This window comes from Sphaerodactylus townsendi, linkage group LG16 (genome assembly GCF_021028975.2).
Source record: "Sphaerodactylus townsendi isolate TG3544 linkage group LG16, MPM_Stown_v2.3, whole genome shotgun sequence".
NCBI classification, from domain to species: Eukaryota; Metazoa; Chordata; class Lepidosauria; order Squamata; family Sphaerodactylidae; genus Sphaerodactylus; species Sphaerodactylus townsendi.
The window spans coordinates 17,986,255-18,003,956 of record NC_059440.1 but is presented as its reverse complement, the minus strand read 5'-3'; the positions used below and the strand labels follow the sequence as shown (position 1 = coordinate 18,003,956).

Below are 17,702 nucleotides of genomic sequence, written 5' to 3'. Positions count from 1 at the left end.
CCTCCCTTCTCTAATTTGTTTGCCCCCAAGCATACAATGGGGGAGGTCCCAGGCTAAGCTCTTTCTGTGTTTGCCTGTTCAGCTGTTCTCTTAGCTCAGGGAAGCCCATTTGCAAGACATGTGAGTATCTCCTTTCTAGAGCAACGAATGCAATACCCTTTGGAGAAGCATCTTTGGCCGGGTTGGGTGGTGTAGCACAAGGCTGGCCTGAAAGGCCGACTGAGGCCTTCGCAACATCCCTTTCTCGTGTAGCTGTGGTCCAAGTTCGGTGTGTCCTGCTGTATCAGGGTGGCTGGTGGTTCCGAGATGTCAGCTGTATATTCTTTGGCTCCGAGCCAGAGGAGATTGCGGGCCCAGGAGCTGTGCAGCTGAGCCGACAAGGGCCGTTGTGTCCCTTCTCCTTCTCACGCAGCAAGGACCAGCGAGAGCTGTGCTTAGCACGAGTCTCGTAGGCCCGAGCAGACGTGAGTCCTGAGCCAAATCCCAGCCAGGTCTTCTTTCTCCTTGCCAGAAGGCACAAAAGCTTAGCTTCCGACCTCTGCTATTGTTCCCCTGCATTCCTGCACATGCCCCCTGGACAGCAGCTCAGGTGCAAGCAGAGCGACCGTCTCTTGGCAGGCTGCACACTGTAGCCCCAATGCAGAAGAGAAATGCGGGTTTGGAAGGCGGTGAAGCTTCCTAGAGGACTGAGCCGGGAGACTCCATTTTCTGTGCCGGCTGCTGGGGAGTCCCTGGCATGGCAGAGCCTTGTCTGGCTTCTATTGGAAGGAGGTGGAGTCTCTCCCTCCCCCTCCCCTCCCCTCCCCTCCATTGTCGGCAGCCAAGCAGCCGATGCGCCTGCTTCCGTCTCTGCAACGGAGATGCTCTAGCTCTCTCCTGGAGGTTGCGCTTCCAGACATTTGTCTGCGCCTGAGCCCTTTGCGCCGAAAGGGGCAGGAGAAAGCGATGCCACTCGTGCGCCCCTGGCCACGCCATCCCCCCTGGAAGCAACTATGACTCTGCCGGGCCGCGTCTCCTGCTCCATGCTCAACTGCTTTGTAAGTGGTCTCTCTTCCTCCCCCTCCCCGCCGCACCCCGCCCCTTTCCTTCCCTGTGCCGTTCGTTCGCTTACATGCAAGGGCTGCTTGTAAATCTGGGTTTCCCTCCATGTCTCGAGATGGATGGGGGAGGAGAAGGCAGGGAGGCTGGAAGCCGAGCATCCGCGCCGAATCGCCTGCTCGGAGGCATCTGGCCTTTTTGTACAGCTCTCTCATCAGCCTTGTGCTTGGGGAGTGGTCCTCTTCCTCTCCTTCGCTGATTCCACATGCTGCCTGCAGATGCTGTGGGGTCGATCCCTTTTTGGATGTTAGAGGTCACAGTCCCGGTGACCGCAAAAATAGTTGCACAGCCCTCCCCCCCCCCCCCGAGCCAAACCAAATGGGCCAAGCTGGCAGGAGATCGGTCTCCACGGGGCAGCATGAGAAGGGGGTCCAGACTTGGTAAAGCACAGGTCTCCCCAATAATTTGTTCGCTGATATGTTGCCGAAACCAGGTTAGGCGAGCTTTGATCCTTGGTTGATTGAAGGGTGCTTCCCAGTAGGGTAGCAATGAGGAAGGTGCCCTGCTGCGTGCCTGTGGCGAGCTGACCTCCTCGGAGGGAGATTCCTCCCTCTCCGCCCTGCCCATGGTAGGCTGCGAAGGCCTGCTGTTTGTGTGCAGTTTCCTTAGCACAGAGCATGCTGGCCTTCAGCCTTCTGATGGCCGAGCCGAGGGGACAGCATTGACCAGGCTGGAGGACATGTACAGCTTGGACTTGCTGGTTCTGACAGGAAAAGGGGATCTGATGGAAAGCCATTTAGCAGTTGAGCTGATCTTGCAGGTCGATGGAGATGTGTGTCCTCCTGTGTTTGTGTGTATCAGAGGGCTTGTGAGCTGTTGCAGTGTCATTCGGTACAAAAGAGAACGGGCGTTTTGACCAGTTGTTAACTCTGCCTGAGAACCTAGCAAGCACAACCCTTGACCCATCTAGCTTGTGATTGTCTCCTTGGACTAGCTGTGGCTCTCCAGGGTCTCAGAGGAAGGTGAGTCTTTTTCAGCACTCATTCCCTGATGCTCCAGGCGTTATCTTCGGGGCCTTTGACATGCTTCATATGTGCTCCACCGTTGAGCTGAGTCCCTTGTGGCTTAAAGCAAAAAACTGTAACTACAGACTTTGCCTGATAAACATGGAGATGTACCTTATACCACAATATGCCCAATCTATCCGTTATTTTCTTCTGTCAGCAGACTTCCAGAGACTTGGGTCAGAGAAAGGACTTTCCTAACATCTTCTATCTACCTAGTTGGAGATACCAGGGATTGCACTAGGATTTTCTGAATGCAAGGTCGGGGTTCTCCATGTCCCCATTGTTGAATTGGATTGTGCTTTGTTAACAACCTCAACTTCAAGGACAGATGGGGAGGCGGGGCTGGAAAAGATTTAGAGTTGCCAACTCCAAGTTGGAAAATGCCTGCAGATTTGGGGGGCGGAGCCTGAGGAGGGTGGGGTTTGGGGCGGTGGAAAAGATTTAGAGTTGCCGGCTCTGAGTTGGGAAATACCTGCAGATTTGGGAGGCAGAGCCTGAGGGGGGCGGGGTTTAAAGAGAGACTTCAATGAGGTATAATGCTATAGAGTCCACCTTCCAAAGTGGCCATTTTCTCCAAGTGAACTGATGTCTGCCACCTGGATATCGGATGTAATAGCCGCAACCCTAAAAAGATTGGCCAAACCTCTATGTTCTTGTTTGTATGGTTGCTGTTGTAGCTATTACTGTTGCTCACTAGTGCGTGTGGTGCTTGACAGAGAAAAAGAGAGAGTTTTTTTTAAATGACCCTCCTTCAAGAATCTTGCTTTCTAAAATTTAACAAAGCAGAAGACAGCAGTGAATAGATAAAGGTACAAAAATTGGGGGAAGAATATGGACAGTTATACTTAGGTAAATAGCCCTGGCTAGCCTGCTCTCATCAGACCTCAGAAGCTACCTAAGCAGGGTCGACCCTGACAAATATTTGGATGGGAGACCTCCAAAGAATAGGTGGGGTATGACATGGAGACAGATAATGGCAAACTACCTCTAAATACCCCTTGCCTTGAAAAATCCCATAATTCAGATGTGACTTGCCAACAACAACAAACAACAAACCCTTACATAATGTTCTGACCTGTATGACCCAGGTTAGCCCAAGCACATCCGATCCTGCAGGCTAAGCAGGGTCAGCTCTGATGAGTGCTTGGATGGGAGACCCCCAAGGAAGTCCAGGGTTGCTATGCAGAAGGAAAACATCTCCGTTTGTCCCTATGGGGTCACCATAAAGCAACTATGACTTGATAGCACTTTTAATTGCAGTATTTAGATCAGCAGTGGCAAACCTGTGGCACTCAGAGCCCTTTCTGTGGGCACGCATGCACAGAGTCCGTCATGTGGATGGGGTGGAAAATCATCCCCCCCCCCCCCAACACACACATCTAGGCTGGCCTGGGCACAATAGTTTATCTGGGAGTAAGCTCGGTTGCTGGCAATAGGGCTTGCTCCTGAGTAAACGCTCTCTGAGGGTAAATTGATTCACCCGATTTGAGGTGTTGCCTGCTTGATTTTACCAAGAAAAACACTCACGAATGCTTGCATTTCTAAACTTCCCCAGCATAATATTCAGATTAAATTGCCATTTTGGCACTTTGCGATAAATAAGTGGGTTTTGGGTTGCAAAAAGGTTCACCATCACTGGTTTAGATCATGAGAACTGAGACATGTTTAGATCATGAGAACTGAGACATGTGTCAAGAGAGAGAAGTGAAAGGAAGAAGAAGGACAGCACCACATGGCTAGATTTTAGCAAGTGGTTTGCCCTTTGATGAGGAGTTCCCCACATCATGAGGAGTGGATGAACAGAAAGACAATGTGGTGTAGTGGTTAAGAGCAGGTGGATTCTAATATGGAGAACCGGGTTTGATTCCCCACTCCTCCACCTGAGTGGCAGAGGCTTATATGGTGAACCAGATGTGTTTCCGCACTCCTACATGCCAGCTGGGTGACCTTGGGCTCGTCACAGTTCTCTCTAACCTCTCTCAGCCCACCTACCTCACCAGGTGTCTGTTGTGGGGAGAGGAAGGGAAAGGAGCTTGTAAACCAAACTTCTTCTTCAGATAGTAAACTAAGTATGTCCATCTTGTGGCATGGATCAGCATGCTCTTGTGCGTAGTGGTCTGGCTAAAATGGACAGGAAGAAGAGGGCAAATTGTTAACATTGCCCTCCAATGCCATGGACAAGGCCACTGTGCTTTTTACTGGTCTGAGTATCAGGTAGTTTATGTCACATATTTGGGAGTAGCCCAAAGTCAAGCAGGAGCTGTGGCTTAGAGGTAGAGTTTGGTTGACATGCAGAAGGTTCTGGGTTCGGTCCCCATTATATTCATTCATTCATTCATTCATTCATTCATTCATTCATTCATTCATTTAATTTATAGACCGCCCTTCCCCGAAGTTATGCCCCGTTAAAAGGCTTAGGCAGTAGGTGATGTGAAAAGACCTTTTCCTGAGACCCTGGAGGGCTACTGGCAATACTGAATTGATGGGCCAGTGGTCTGTAAGACCACTTCCTCTGTCCATGTGGATCTTTTCTTGAAAGCTTTGCTGTTCAGTGTTTTGTACTGCTAAGGTAATATTAACACAAGTCACAAACTTGATTAGGAAGAACCAAAATCTCACAAACCGGCATACTGAACTGTACAGAACCTTTCATCAGGCTGGATGGTAAGAAACAAAGGATTGGGAATTTTCAAAGCCCTGATTTTAAGGGCTTTTGACTGCATCCTGTGTAGAATGCCAGGGAAATTTGAATAGATATCGTTGGCTAGAGCTGGTGTGTGGTTGCTTCTTAGGCCTTTCGGGAAAGAAAGAAAGAAAGAAAGAAAGAAAGAAAGAAAGAAAGAAAGAAAGAAAGAAAGAAAGAAAGAAAGAAAGAAAGAAAGAAAGAAAGAAAGAAAGAAAGAAAGAAAGAAGGGGAAATGACAGCCTCTGAATGAAAATATGAAATCCAGTAGCAGATCAAATGTGTCTGTAACACAAAATGGAACACTCGTGTTATCAGACTGCCAGCCACAAAGATACTTGACCTGGACCAATTTTGAGCATTCAGTTGAATTACAGACAGGCTGAGTTTTTCTAGACTTTGCTACCTGTCATCACGTTTTGCAATGTCAAGCTTAGTTGGGGAACCACCCCTTCCCCGCTCTGGCTTGCCTGGATTTCTGAATGCTTGCTTGACATAATATTTGTATACTGAAATTGCAAGCTGAATAGAAACCTGTAGTCCCCTATCTACCAGGCTCCCTGCTGTTATGGATTTATGTTCCCCATCTCGAATATGCAACCAGATGGTGGTAAGTTTGCGTGGCTCCCATGCATGTGCAAAGAACGTTTGATGGTTTCTTGTAGGGGGAACTGTTGGGATTGAGATATGTTTGAGACTGTGTTCAACTCTTGGAGAAGCTGCAAAAGGGCTCCTCAGCACCACCAACAAAATAGCAGTCTCGGCCCATCCCTTAATCCAGCCAAAGTTATTGCTGAGACGAGCTGTTTTCCTTTTTCTTTAAAGACTGCAAAAATGGGCATTCTTCAGGTGTCTGCATTTGAAAGCTAGTATGCTTTTTGGAAACTGTGAATGCTGGGTCCTGTGTTGCAATCGCCTAGCCCATATTGACTTCCAAGAAAACATTCTAAAGAAATCTGTGTTTCCCTAAAACCTTTTCTCCCTGTTTTGTGTCTGGTCAGGTTAAATGCCTCTTCGCCTTCCCCCATGGGGGAACAGAAACCATGTATTTAATAAAAGATGAAACTTCTCACGCTGTGAAGTTCAAAAGCGACCAACAATCTGATCTGATATATTTAGAAATGGCTAGTCAATGTGGATGCTTCCGTGCTGAATTTCCAATGAAGCATGATGTCATTTTTTTCATTTTTTAAAAAAATGCATGCTAGAAATTCTGGTCTTGATGTCTGAGCGTGACCCACAGTGACTGTTAAATCCAGAATACCTCTAATAGGATCACCTGCAGGGGCATCCAAAATCAATTTCTTCAAAGCTGAAACGGAACCTGTGAAGCTGCCTTATCCAGAGTCAGATCCTTACTGCATCTGGCTCATTCTTGACTCCTCTGAGCTGGCAGCAGCTGTCTAGATCTCAGGCAGAAAAGCTTTTTCCTTGTACCTGCAAACTGAGATCCCTCAATTGGAGAAACTGGGGCACTGCTTCCGTGTAGCACTGAGTCACGGTCCTTCCCCAAATCTCCCCTGCTTCCGTTATGTGGTTAAAGCACAGGGTTTTCCCCCTCCAAGCATTTCTGCTTCAGCCCACTAGTAGCCACAGTGCTCTGTAGAGTTCACATCCATTTTCTGATTATTAATTTTAAAAAATGTTTGTCATTTTCAAAATATCAGTGGTTTGGCTCTGGACAACCGGACTTGATTCCTCATTCTCCCACCTGAGTGGCAGAGGCTTATCTGGTGAACCAGATGTGTTTCCGCACTCCTACATTCCTGCTGGGTGACCTTGGGCCAGTCACGGTTCTTTGGAGCTCTCTCAGCCCCACCTACCTCACAAGGTGTCTGTTGTGGGGAGAGGAAGGGAAAGGACCTTGTATAAGCCACCTTGAGTCACCTTACAGGAGAGAAAGGTGCAGTATAAATCCAAACTCTTCTTCTGTTCTTTTTGAATACCCATGCTGGCTTTTGTGTCACGGTTTTAGCAAATAAAGTGAGTGAGAGACGCTGCTTTATACCAATTCAGATCATTGGTTTAGCCCTTTCATAGTATTTCTCCCTGAGAAACTTGTAGACTTCTGACTGGTCTCAGAACCTTTTTGTACTTTCCTTTTGAATTGTGTTTTTAATGGCTTAGGGCTTACTTTTTTTTTAAATAGCAGGATTTAAATCCCCAACCCCCACAACCCGTTTCAGTCCAAAACACTGTGTTTTAAAAGAGGGACGTGTGAGTGCATTATCCAGGATTCTTGCGGGATGCCCTAATTTCTCACAATCTTTTGTCCTTACAGTTTTCTTAGATTCGCCTCATGGTTTCCAAAGTTAAGATAAATAACATCATGGGTACTTTGTTTAAAGTGGGTAGCCATATTAGTTTGTAGTCAAAGAACAAGTTTTCCAAGGTATAAGCTTCCATGAGTCAAAGCTCACTTTGTCAAATCATGAGGAGAAGCAGCTATTGGTAAAAATAAATGAGATGGAAAGGAAAGGAGAGAAATCCCAGTCGTCACTTAGTGATCTTGCAAAGGAGTGAAAATGGACTTTTTAGGGTTATGTGAAGTACCAGATGGAAACGGTAATGGAACCATGTTGGAGGGTATATCCAGGTTAAAAATGCAACTTAAATCCAACCATCCCCCATGGCTGGATGAAGTATCTTAAATATCTACCAGTCTCTTTAAAGGAATGCATGCTGCTTCCTAGAAATCTGAAATATTTCCCCCCATCCTGCTAACTTTCTGAGTAAACAGCAAATCCAATGCATGTCCTTCTTGACCAGAGGTGTCCAACTCTAGGGCTTCAGATGTTCATGGACTACAATCCCCATCAGCCAATTGGCCATGCCAGCAGGGGTTGATGGGAATTGTAGTCCATGAACATCTGAAGTGCCAGAGTTGGACACCCCTGTACGAGACTTTGAAAAGGTTAGAGGAGAAGTTACAAGAGCAACCCTCTTCTGAGTAAAAGTTATTTAGTATTTTTTAAATCTCACTTCTCTTGTGCAAATCAAAACAGTTAATTTCTGGCTGAAGAGAACAGCTTTGGAAAAATGACAGACATCTTATCTGCACAGCAGTTAAAATCCATCTGGACTGTCATAGCATTCCACTGAAGAACCCTGAGAACTGAAGTTTTTTTTAAGGTGATTCATAATTTCCTCCCAGAACTACAGTTCCCATGGTATTTAAAGGGAGCCATGACAGGTATAGCACTCTCAAACCGACTGAACATGGGTTAGCACAGACTGTTCTCAGAGAAGTTCTGGAGACTATGGAAGATGGATCACAAGTGATCGGGGAAGTGTTTCGGATACTGAGTCAGAGCCTGAAATCAGATCAAAAAGCTGTCTGGGCTTGAAAGGTTGAAGGATGCCGTTTTTGTAAAAGGAAAAAATAGCAGAGTTTGGCTTTGACGACTTCAGAATTAAAGCAGAGATGCTCTGTTAGAGGTCCTGGATCCAATCCACACCTTAGGGACAAACTTCCAATTTGTATCAAAAAAACGGGGGGGGGGGGGGAGAAGAAATGTGGTCAGATTCTAGACCTCGAAAACACATGCCCAAGATATTATGTGATAGATATTTTAGATTATACTTGGTGATCCTTTGGAATGTTTAGATTAAAAATACTTTAGATAAATTTGTGTTCTGGTGTTTTGGAGGGTTTTTTTTTTTAACGTGTGCACTTGCAAGTTTCCCTTTTGGCAAACATTTACTTTCCTCCAATCCAAGTCCTGAGCAGCAGTCATGGTTCCACTTTGCAGACCATCTCTAGCATCTGGGTCCTGTACTCCTGTCTGGTTGATCTCTGCAGAGAAAGGCTGCATTGCTCATGTCCAGGTTTTACATCCTGTAAGATTACCTGGTGGCTGGGGCCCAGAAAGTGTGTGACCAGCCAGTCTCCATTGCGCTGGGAGAGAGTATGTTCTCAGCAGTGAAATGGCTGTTGTTTCTTTTAGTTTGTTTGTTTGTTTTGTTTTTGGGGGGTGCGTGTGTTAATCTGACATGCATGTCTGAACTCTTCTTGTGTTTGGCTTTCAGGGTGAGGAAGGCCCTCCCAGTCTGGAGTACATCCAGGCCAAGGACTTGTTTCCACACAAAGAACTGATTAAAGAAGAAGAATCTTTACAGGTAAGCTGTCCAGAGAAGCCCCAGCAAGTGGGAATGGACTGCTTGCTGGGCACACCTGGGTGAAGCTTAAGGCCGGAAGGCAGCCACATGCATAGGGCGTCTTCTTACAAGCACATGGAAGCTTTGGACCTTGGCCTTCAGACTTACGGGGACAGACAGCTGCCTCTCGGGTGCCATTCAAGACTTGTTGGGCTACAGTCTCTTCTAATCTGCCTTCTATGCTTCTCCTGCTTGGACAGCTCAGAGGAACCCAGGCAGTCTGCTAGAACATCGTTACTTTGTCACATTAGCTATTACAGTACCTTTTCCCTGCAAAGCGCTGGAGATTTGTGAGGAAAAAAATACTGTTAAATACTATGCAGGGAATTGGAAAGTAGCAATGTTCTTTGTGACCCAGAATGGGTAATTTTCAGTGCCAATCTGAAGTAGTCATCGCAGTAAGATGGAGCAGTTAACAGGCAGGGTAAGATACCGTTTGTATGTGGTACAGCTGACTGGTGACAGCCACTGTTGGTACCGGAGGATGAGAAGAATATCGCAAGAGTGGCAGTCTTTTTTATTGGGTCTGTCAATATTTGTAATGACAGGAAACAAGTTTTAGGATCACACAGATTTCTTCTTCAGAAATGGGTGTCCAGGGCAGGAACATGTGGCTGTGGAATTAGCTGAAGACTTGCTGCTTGATTTTTGAGCAATTTCTAAACACAGTTTCTTGTGCAACACTTTGAAAGGGTTATTTTTCCCTGGTGTCTTTGAATTCTTAAAATGTTTCATAGACTTGTTAATATTCATATACCCTGCAGCTTAGGTTTTTCCAAAACGTATTGATTAAAATATTCATATTCTCTCCTTCCCATGCGGACTGGAGGCAGCTTGCAACATTTCATTAAAAACCAACCAAAATCACAAAAAAACACATAGAAGTTTCACTGCCTCAAGCCCCTCTTCAAAGCCCTGTGTGAATGCTACTGGTTTGTAGTGTCTGCTAAAGTCAACAGGAGCCAGCATGGTGTAGTGGTTAAGAGCAGGTGGATTCTGGAGAACTGGGCTTGATTCTTCACTCCTCCACCTAAGTGGCAGAGGCTTATCTGGTGAACCAGATGTGTTTCCGCACTCCTACATTCCTGCTGGGCGACCTTGGGCCAGTCACAGTTCTTTGAAACTCTTTTAGCCCCACCTACCTCACAAGGGCTCATTCCGCACATGCAGAATAATGCACTTTCAAACTGCTTTCAGTGCTCTTTGAAGTTGTGCAGAATAGCAAAATCCACTTACAAACAGTTGTGAAAGTGGTTTGAAAACGCATTATTTTGTGTGTGCGGAAGGGGCCAAAGTGTCTGTTGTGGGGCAAGGAAGAGAAAGGAGCTTGAAAGCCACCTTGAGTCTCCTTACAGGAGAGAAAGGTGGGGTATAAATCCAAACTCCTCTTCTTCTCATAAATGCACCCACACTTTTCACCTTCTCCAGGAGCCACTACCACAGACTGGGAGCCAATACTGAAAAGAAACAGCTCTGTTCAATCTCAGATAGACAGTCCCCATATGGGGGAGTAAGAATTCTTCTTATTCATTTTTTGAGATCTTTGCCGGTTTTAAATGCCATCAGTAGTGCATTTTATATATTTTCCCCTCTTTTGTAATAACTGTTGTACATTTCACATCCTTTCTCCAAACATATTTCCAATCTTCTAATTGGATGTTCTGACCTACATTTCTTTGCCCAGGTTATCATAAAATTCTTTAATAAATTCACTCTCCGTTTCCAAGGTCAAACATGCTTTATCTGTTCTACCGACCAAGTTTTCGTTACTTTCCATCAATCAGGTGACTTATTTTCACATCCAAATTCACTTTTACCTTTGGTATACCTATCTCTTATCTGAGAGCTAAGAGATTCAAGTGTGTTTTTGTACTGCACTCTCAGTAACCTGCAGGTGGTTTCTGAAACCTCAGTCAAATCCATTAAAACTCTACTCTCCCCCAATACAATGCAGTAGAAGAGGAGCATTAATATTAGATGGGAAAAACTCATCAGTAATGTAAAGATTGTAAAATCAAGGGCTGCAAAGCAGCAGATAGAACAGCAGGCCAGGTTGAAGGTAATATTGGCCATCTACAAGCACCTGGGTAAACAAGCACAGTTTAGCCTGTTACTGAAAGGCCAATAACACTGTCAGTGACTGTCCCATAACCTGGCAACTTCCTTTTCTCCAGTGGTTTGCCAAGTCCTTATTCAGAACCCCTATGAGAGCACCTTGTGACGTGGGTTGGCTTTTGACAGGGTGGGGCTTAAAAGTTTGATGGGGAATGAATTTTTAGCACTTTTTTGTTGGCTTAATGTACAGCAGTAGGGTTTTAAACTGTCCTAGGCCTTACAATATTAATTCAAATAACTGTCCAGACTCAGGGCCAACGTTCTTTCCCTTCTCTGTCAGCACAATTATGAGCCCTCAAATGGATGAAAGCATAACCAAGAACTTTCAGCGAATGGCTGTAGAGCTGTGTTCAATTTTGCTGTGTCATTGTCTGAAACAGTGTAACAAGGCGAAAATCCCATCTTGGCAATCCACTGGACAGTTGTATTCTTTTATGTGCATGAAACCACAATTGTGCAGTTCTGTTGAACAGATTTGGGAGATTGGCTCTGAGAGGTTAAAAAATGCAAGGCCAAAGAGATGCGAAGGTACTTCTTCGAGTGCCAGCAGCTGAATCACACTCTGCAGACATGATTCCCACTCCTGTGGGAATTGCACATCCCTTGCAGAATTTCACACAGATATGCAGAGACATTAAGCTTTCTGACAAACCGGCAAAGAACAGATCTATTTTTAAACAAAAAGAGGATTTGAAAGAACTTTCAAATATGGTTTTATTCATCCATGCTTCTCATTTATATCCCACCCTTCTTCCAAGGAGCAGGGATGGGATTGCACAGTTTGTTTCTTTCACAACATCCCTGTGAGTAGGTTTAGGCTGATAATTGGACTTCCACCCAGCAGGGAAAAGAAGTATAGGTGAGAACGCTTTTGAAGTGAAAGGGAATTGCAAGATAATGGTTCAATAGAACCTTTGATGGAGCTGGTCATGTTCGTTTGCAGTTTGATCGAGAACATCTCTGCAGGACATGAAGCTTCCCAGAACATTTCTTTTTGTTCCTCGGCCCTGCTGGTTTGGAAAGAGAGTTGCCGTTCCCATCTGCATGAGGCAGAGCTGGAGGTTCACTTCAGAGCTCAGAGGCTGAAACGGTGGGCCTGAAATGTTGATCCTTCGTGGTTAAGAATCAGAGAACCCTGTGCCAGTTGGCAGCGCAAGCCCCTTGTTTGAAAATAAAACTGGACTTTGTCTGAGGGACAATCATGGGAGGGGGACGGAAAATAAATCACCGCTTCCGTTGACTGGTGTGGTTTTCTGGGATGTGTGACCACAATCTGGTAGTTTTTCCTAAACACAAAGATTTATCCCACTAATACACAAGCCTCAATATAAGGTGCACAGTGCGTTTATTGTGCTAGTGTGATTTCTAAACATCCACTTATCACTATACCTAACAGGTTACCACCATTAACTATTGCCTGATTCTAACACATGACAAATGCTTATTACCAAACATGCAACTCTTATTCAGAACATACAATTAAATACACAAACATACAAGAAACCATTAAGAATGTAGAGGCTGGGGGTTGTTAGCCCTTAACTCATCACTTTGTGTAATCCAATTATATTAGCTTCCTCCTCTTCTTGGACCATGAAACCAAAACAACTCAATTGTCCATATTGTCCAGATATAGAAGAAGGGGAGGAGGAGGAGGAGTTGTTTGGATGTGTGTGGGAGTGTACAGGCTAATCTGAATTCCCCAGATAATCCTCTACAGCTCAGGCGTTAGAGCTGGGAATCAAACCCGGTTCCTCCAGATTAGATACACGAGCGGGATATATCTTTGTGTTTTGGAACTTATCTGCTATACACTATTGGATATTAGTTGATCTGGTAGTTTTTCCTCCCAGCTGTTTGCCTGCATCTTCAGAGGCATGTCATGGTAAGATGCCGGAGCCATTCTATGGGAGAGAAACACGTCTCACTGCGACATGACTCCGAAAAGGCCAGCCATAGATGCGGGTGAAACATTAGGAACTAAAACTACCAGATCACGGCACACGGCCTAAAAAACCCACAACAGCCAGTTGATTCCAGCCGTGAAGGCCTTCAACAATACACGGCTTCTGTATTTTGCCAGTATTTGTTCACATTTGAGAAATACAGCAGGCTGGGTGACCCCAGTGTAGTGCCTGGACCTTGCTTTCTTTATTTCATAATACGCTGGCTCTATTCTTATCCATTTTCCAGCCTAGAAGAACTGTGGGGTGGGGGGATGTTATTTGTACTCTGCCTCTCCAGAACCTGCTCAAGGCAGCATTTGCAAGACCCTGATTATCTGGACGGCATCTGGTTCAGCTCTGCACTTTTGCCTCCTCCTAGGTTCCATTTACAGTGCTCCAGGGAGAGGGTGTGGAATACCTGGGCCATGCGAGCGACGCCATCATTGCTATCTCCAACTACCGGCTCCATATCAAGTTTAAGGACTCTGTAATCAACGTAAGTCTTTCTCAGTGTGAAGCAGCTTATTCTGCCGGCGGTCTGTGGTTTTGTGTTGGAGGTGGCTTCCCTGTACCTTTGAAAGGAAATTGGAAGGAGCTAGAAGGCCATCTGGTCTACCCTTTCACCTCTGCTTCAAAATGGCCCCTTTGGGCCTTTCACACCCATTCTGTGCTCCTGATGAACCCAGACTGTGTGCAGAGCATATATTTCCGCATAACCGGTACACCAGCAAGGAAAGGAAATACTGCCAGCCTGTCACTTCAAGGGAGCAGGAAACTCGGTTTTTGTTGCATTGCTTCAACAAAACCAGGGCCATGCTTTATTTGGGGCACCTTCCCACGTGCAGACTAATGCCCTTTCAATCCACTTTCACTATTGTTTGCAAGTGGATTTCGCTATTTCGCACAGTGAAATCCAACTGCAAAGTGCATTGAAAGTGCATTATTCTGCATGTGTGAAAGTGCCCGTAGGGAGGACATAAGAATATTCTGCTTCCTCCATACTACTTTGTGCAGTGATTGGTACTGAGAAGCCAGAATTAATATATGGAGGGGGTGAAATGCATGTTAGAACATTCTTGGTACTGTGTCATAGAACCTGACTCTGCTGTGTTGGGGCCCCTAGATTTTTCCTGTTCCTCAGTCTCTTGGTACTAGATAGCCTGTTTAAGCCATGCATGGACCAGAGCCATCTCGCAAGATGGGTGACTTCTATGGTCATCTCCAACTGATCTACCTCTTGCTTTGGCTGCGTCTACTCCTCTTTCCTGTGCATGAAGGACCCCTTGAGAAAGAGGAAGAGTGAAGCTACCCTCCTTTCAACCCAGTCCCCTCCTAGCTTCTCTGATAAAAGCTCACCCCCAAATAGGAACTGAAACCCATGCAAATCAGGTGTGTTAGGTAAGGCAGCTGCTGCAATTTTTGTGTTTACAAGGCCTCTGCAACTCCCATTTCTACGAGATAAGTTGCGAGTTACAATTGGGATTGAGTGCCCACTTTGTTGCTGTGACCTAAAAGCTAACATGTGAACCCTTCTGTCAAGTTGAACCTATGAGCTTGAACGTTTCCAATTTTCCAGACGGGCTGAATTGCGATTTCTGGTCTCGTGAAACGATTGTTCACGGCTCTTTGGTCTAACTGAGTGCCCTTCTTCCTGAAATCCTCTCCCTCTTCCCCTAGATATGTTTCTGTCTGGAGATGTAACATTTCTAGAAATCTTGAAGTCATGACAAAGGGTTTTGTCCTTGGGGAGAAAAAAAATGGATTTTAGTTCCTAATCAATCCTAAACTTCCTTTATTGCTTTAACCGCATAAAATGCATAATTTATAAATGAGAACCTATAAAATTGTACTACTTTGCATATTTGTGGATTTTTAAAGTAAATGCTCCCCCCCCACACACACACACACACAATCAACATTGCAAATACATATATCTTGCACTAGATCTGCAAACGGTTACCCTCATTGCAACTTTTGGTACATTTGACCTTCATTTTTACCATTCAAGAGGTAGGGGAAAATAAGTCATAAACAGATATTTTGTATTAAAACAAAAGCAAGCGTATTATTTGGACAGAAACATGCTTGAATGCTGTAGATCGGTGATACCCAACCTTTTTCACTCACGTACCCTTTGGCAACCCATTTCCCTAAAACTGTACTCCCCTATTAGCAAACCCGTCATGTAATTTTTTTTCGTGTGCCCTCAATGCTCTGATGCAAACCCCTGGAGGTACGCCTGCCCCAGGTTGGGAACCACTGCTGTAGGTTTCTTAAATAAAAGCTACATTCTTTACATTTGGGGGTAAGTAAAATCTTGTCATTCCCAAAGAGAAAAATATATCATAGTTTTTCAGTGGTCTTCAAATTTCCAATCTTTCCATTGGGAATAAAATTAAGAGGTGAAAAAAGCAACACCTCCCCCCCCCTGTTCTTTTTTTGCCCCCTGGGCCTCTACATCTTTATCCCTTTCTATACCTTCCACATTTACTGCTAGTATTCAACCTGTGAAATTGCTCCCACGTGGCATTTAGGATTGCATGCATTTTAGAGCCAGGTGCCACGCCCTAGTCTTGCTGGGAGCCCTAGAATCATGCAGGTGTAGTACCTGCCTGTTCACTTGTGCCTGGTCTTTGTTTTTAGGTGCCTTTGAGGATGATGGAAAGCGTGGAGAGTCGGGACATGTTTCAGCTGCACATTGTATGCAAGGATTCCAAAGTAGTCAGGTAGCTTGTTGCCTTATGCCATCTTGGGTATTATGGCTGGGCCAGAGTGGAAGAATTGGGCTCGTTATTCTGCAGGGTGACCACCCACCTGTAGCCAATCTGCTGTCACCCAAACCTAACTGTTGCCATGTAGGATCAGTCCGATCATCCTACAGCAGCCCCAGGGATGCCTGGAGGCAGTTTTCACTAACATCTAATTCTCAGAGGTAGACTGCCTCTGTCCATGCAGGTTCCATGTAACTGCCATGGCTAATTGTCATTGATAAACTTGTCCTGGATTAAGCTGCCTAAATTCTGTTTGCATGAGTCATCTAGGCTAGCTGCCGTTGCCGCTAGTCTTGGGAAAAGGTGCGCAGTACAGCACTCATGACATTCAGATTTTTTGTATATGCTTATTTTTACATTTCCTGTTCAACAGAGATTCCCCTACCTGACAGTGCGGCTTACCTGCACCAGGTGAGAGCATGCACCTCTGTCTGTTGCAGGTGCCATTTCTCTACTTTCAAGCAATGTCAGGAGTGGCTGAAGCGGCTGAGCCGAGCCATCGCTCGCCCCACAAAGCCAGAAGATCTGTTTGCGTTTGCTTATCATGCCTGGTGCTTGGGGGTCTGTGCTGATGAGGAGGACCAACATGCCCACCTCTGCCGCCCAGGTAAGTTCCCACGGAGCTTGTGATATCTGTTCTGAACGGCTGTGGGGGTGACTTTGGCAGCCCCTTGGCATAGCATCTTGTTGTTGCGTCTTGTTCAGTACACAGACCTATTAAAAGCTCCACTGGAATCCATGACATCCTAGTGTCTGGAGTCCTCTGCGTGGAGCCTCTTTAACCATGTGTGCCTTTGCAGGGGACAATGTGAAATACCGGTTTGAGATGGAGCTGGCTCGGATGGGCTTTGACTTGCAGAATGTTTGGAGGGTTTCTGACATCAACAACAATTACAAGTGAGTAGTTGGGGGTTGGTTTGTTTGTTTGTTTGTTTGTTTGTTTGTTTGTTTGTTTGTTTGTTTGTTTGTTTGTTTTGGCCTGGTCTTCCTGCAAGAGACAAAACAGCCACCCTGTTGGGACAGTTCTGGGCCAGCATTTGCCATGGAAGCACAAGACACTGGATGCATTTCAGAATAAAAATGTGGTACTGACTTTGCAACATAGCAACAAAATGCTATCTCTGTTGGATTGTTGACCCTGCTTTTCAGCCCCTTACAGTAATTGAAAAGCCCAAGCATAAGTAAAATATATTTAAAAGTGGTTGTTGTGGGTTTTGCAGGCTGCGTGGCTGTGGTCGGGTGGTTTTAGCTGCTAACATTTTGCCCCCCAACTTCAGAGGCATGTCATGGTAAGACGCCCTGTGACACACCAGTGAAGATGCCAGACACGGGCAGGCAAAACATTAGAAGCTAAAACCACCAGACCACGGCCACACAATGGTCAGTCGATTCCAGCTGTGAAAGCTTTCAACAGTATATTTAAGGGTTTTGGAAAGCTGTTCTTAGCAAGGGATGTGTCTGGGTGCAATGGAATTGTGCTCCACTGCTGCCTTTTCTCTCTCCAGCCTCAAAAATGTTTATCATTATCATGTGGATGGATGTGTTTTGTGCTGCAAATTGCTCCAGCCGATCCTGGGCCTCATTGTATGCTCTTCCCCCGTTTTCGCTGGATCCCTTCCATTATGGGCCCAGGCATGGGTGGGAGAGAACATGTTGCTTTCCCTGCAACAGAATCACCCACTTTGTTTGATATAGACTTTAGATATCCAAAACGTAAGATTTTTCCAGTTCGGCTCACCACAAGAAGGTTGCTACTCAATCCTAGGGCAGAATACAAAAGGCTGCAATCAGAGTCATGCTTCCCTGCCCCTGGTAATACCCTTCCCCAAAAAGCAGACTCAAGACTGCTACATACAAAGATTCTAGATCAGCACTGCCTTTTAAAGACTATATTCTCTTAGTACCTGATAGCCACTTTATCATC

The 17,702-nt window shown here is 45.5% G+C and overlaps 1 protein-coding gene across 5 annotated transcripts in view; it reads left to right on the top strand.

Moving 5' to 3' along the window:
• Positions 1-17,702, top strand: part of MTMR4 (myotubularin related protein 4) — a 49,440-nt gene that overhangs the window by 14,811 nt on the left and 16,927 nt on the right. For 4 of the 5 annotated variants that reach the window (XM_048518886.1, XM_048518887.1, XM_048518889.1 and 1 more), the window contains exons 4-8: positions 8,818-8,907; positions 13,387-13,503; positions 15,651-15,733; positions 16,219-16,385; positions 16,579-16,675. In XM_048518886.1, coding sequence (XP_048374843.1) covers positions 8,818-8,907; positions 13,387-13,503; positions 15,651-15,733; positions 16,219-16,385; positions 16,579-16,675 — 554 coding nt within the window. Of the gene's footprint in view, positions 1-793; positions 1,038-8,817; positions 8,908-13,386; positions 13,504-15,650; positions 15,734-16,218; positions 16,386-16,578; positions 16,676-17,702 lie in introns of those variants that run through there. The other variant, XM_048518885.1, reaches the window with a different exon arrangement.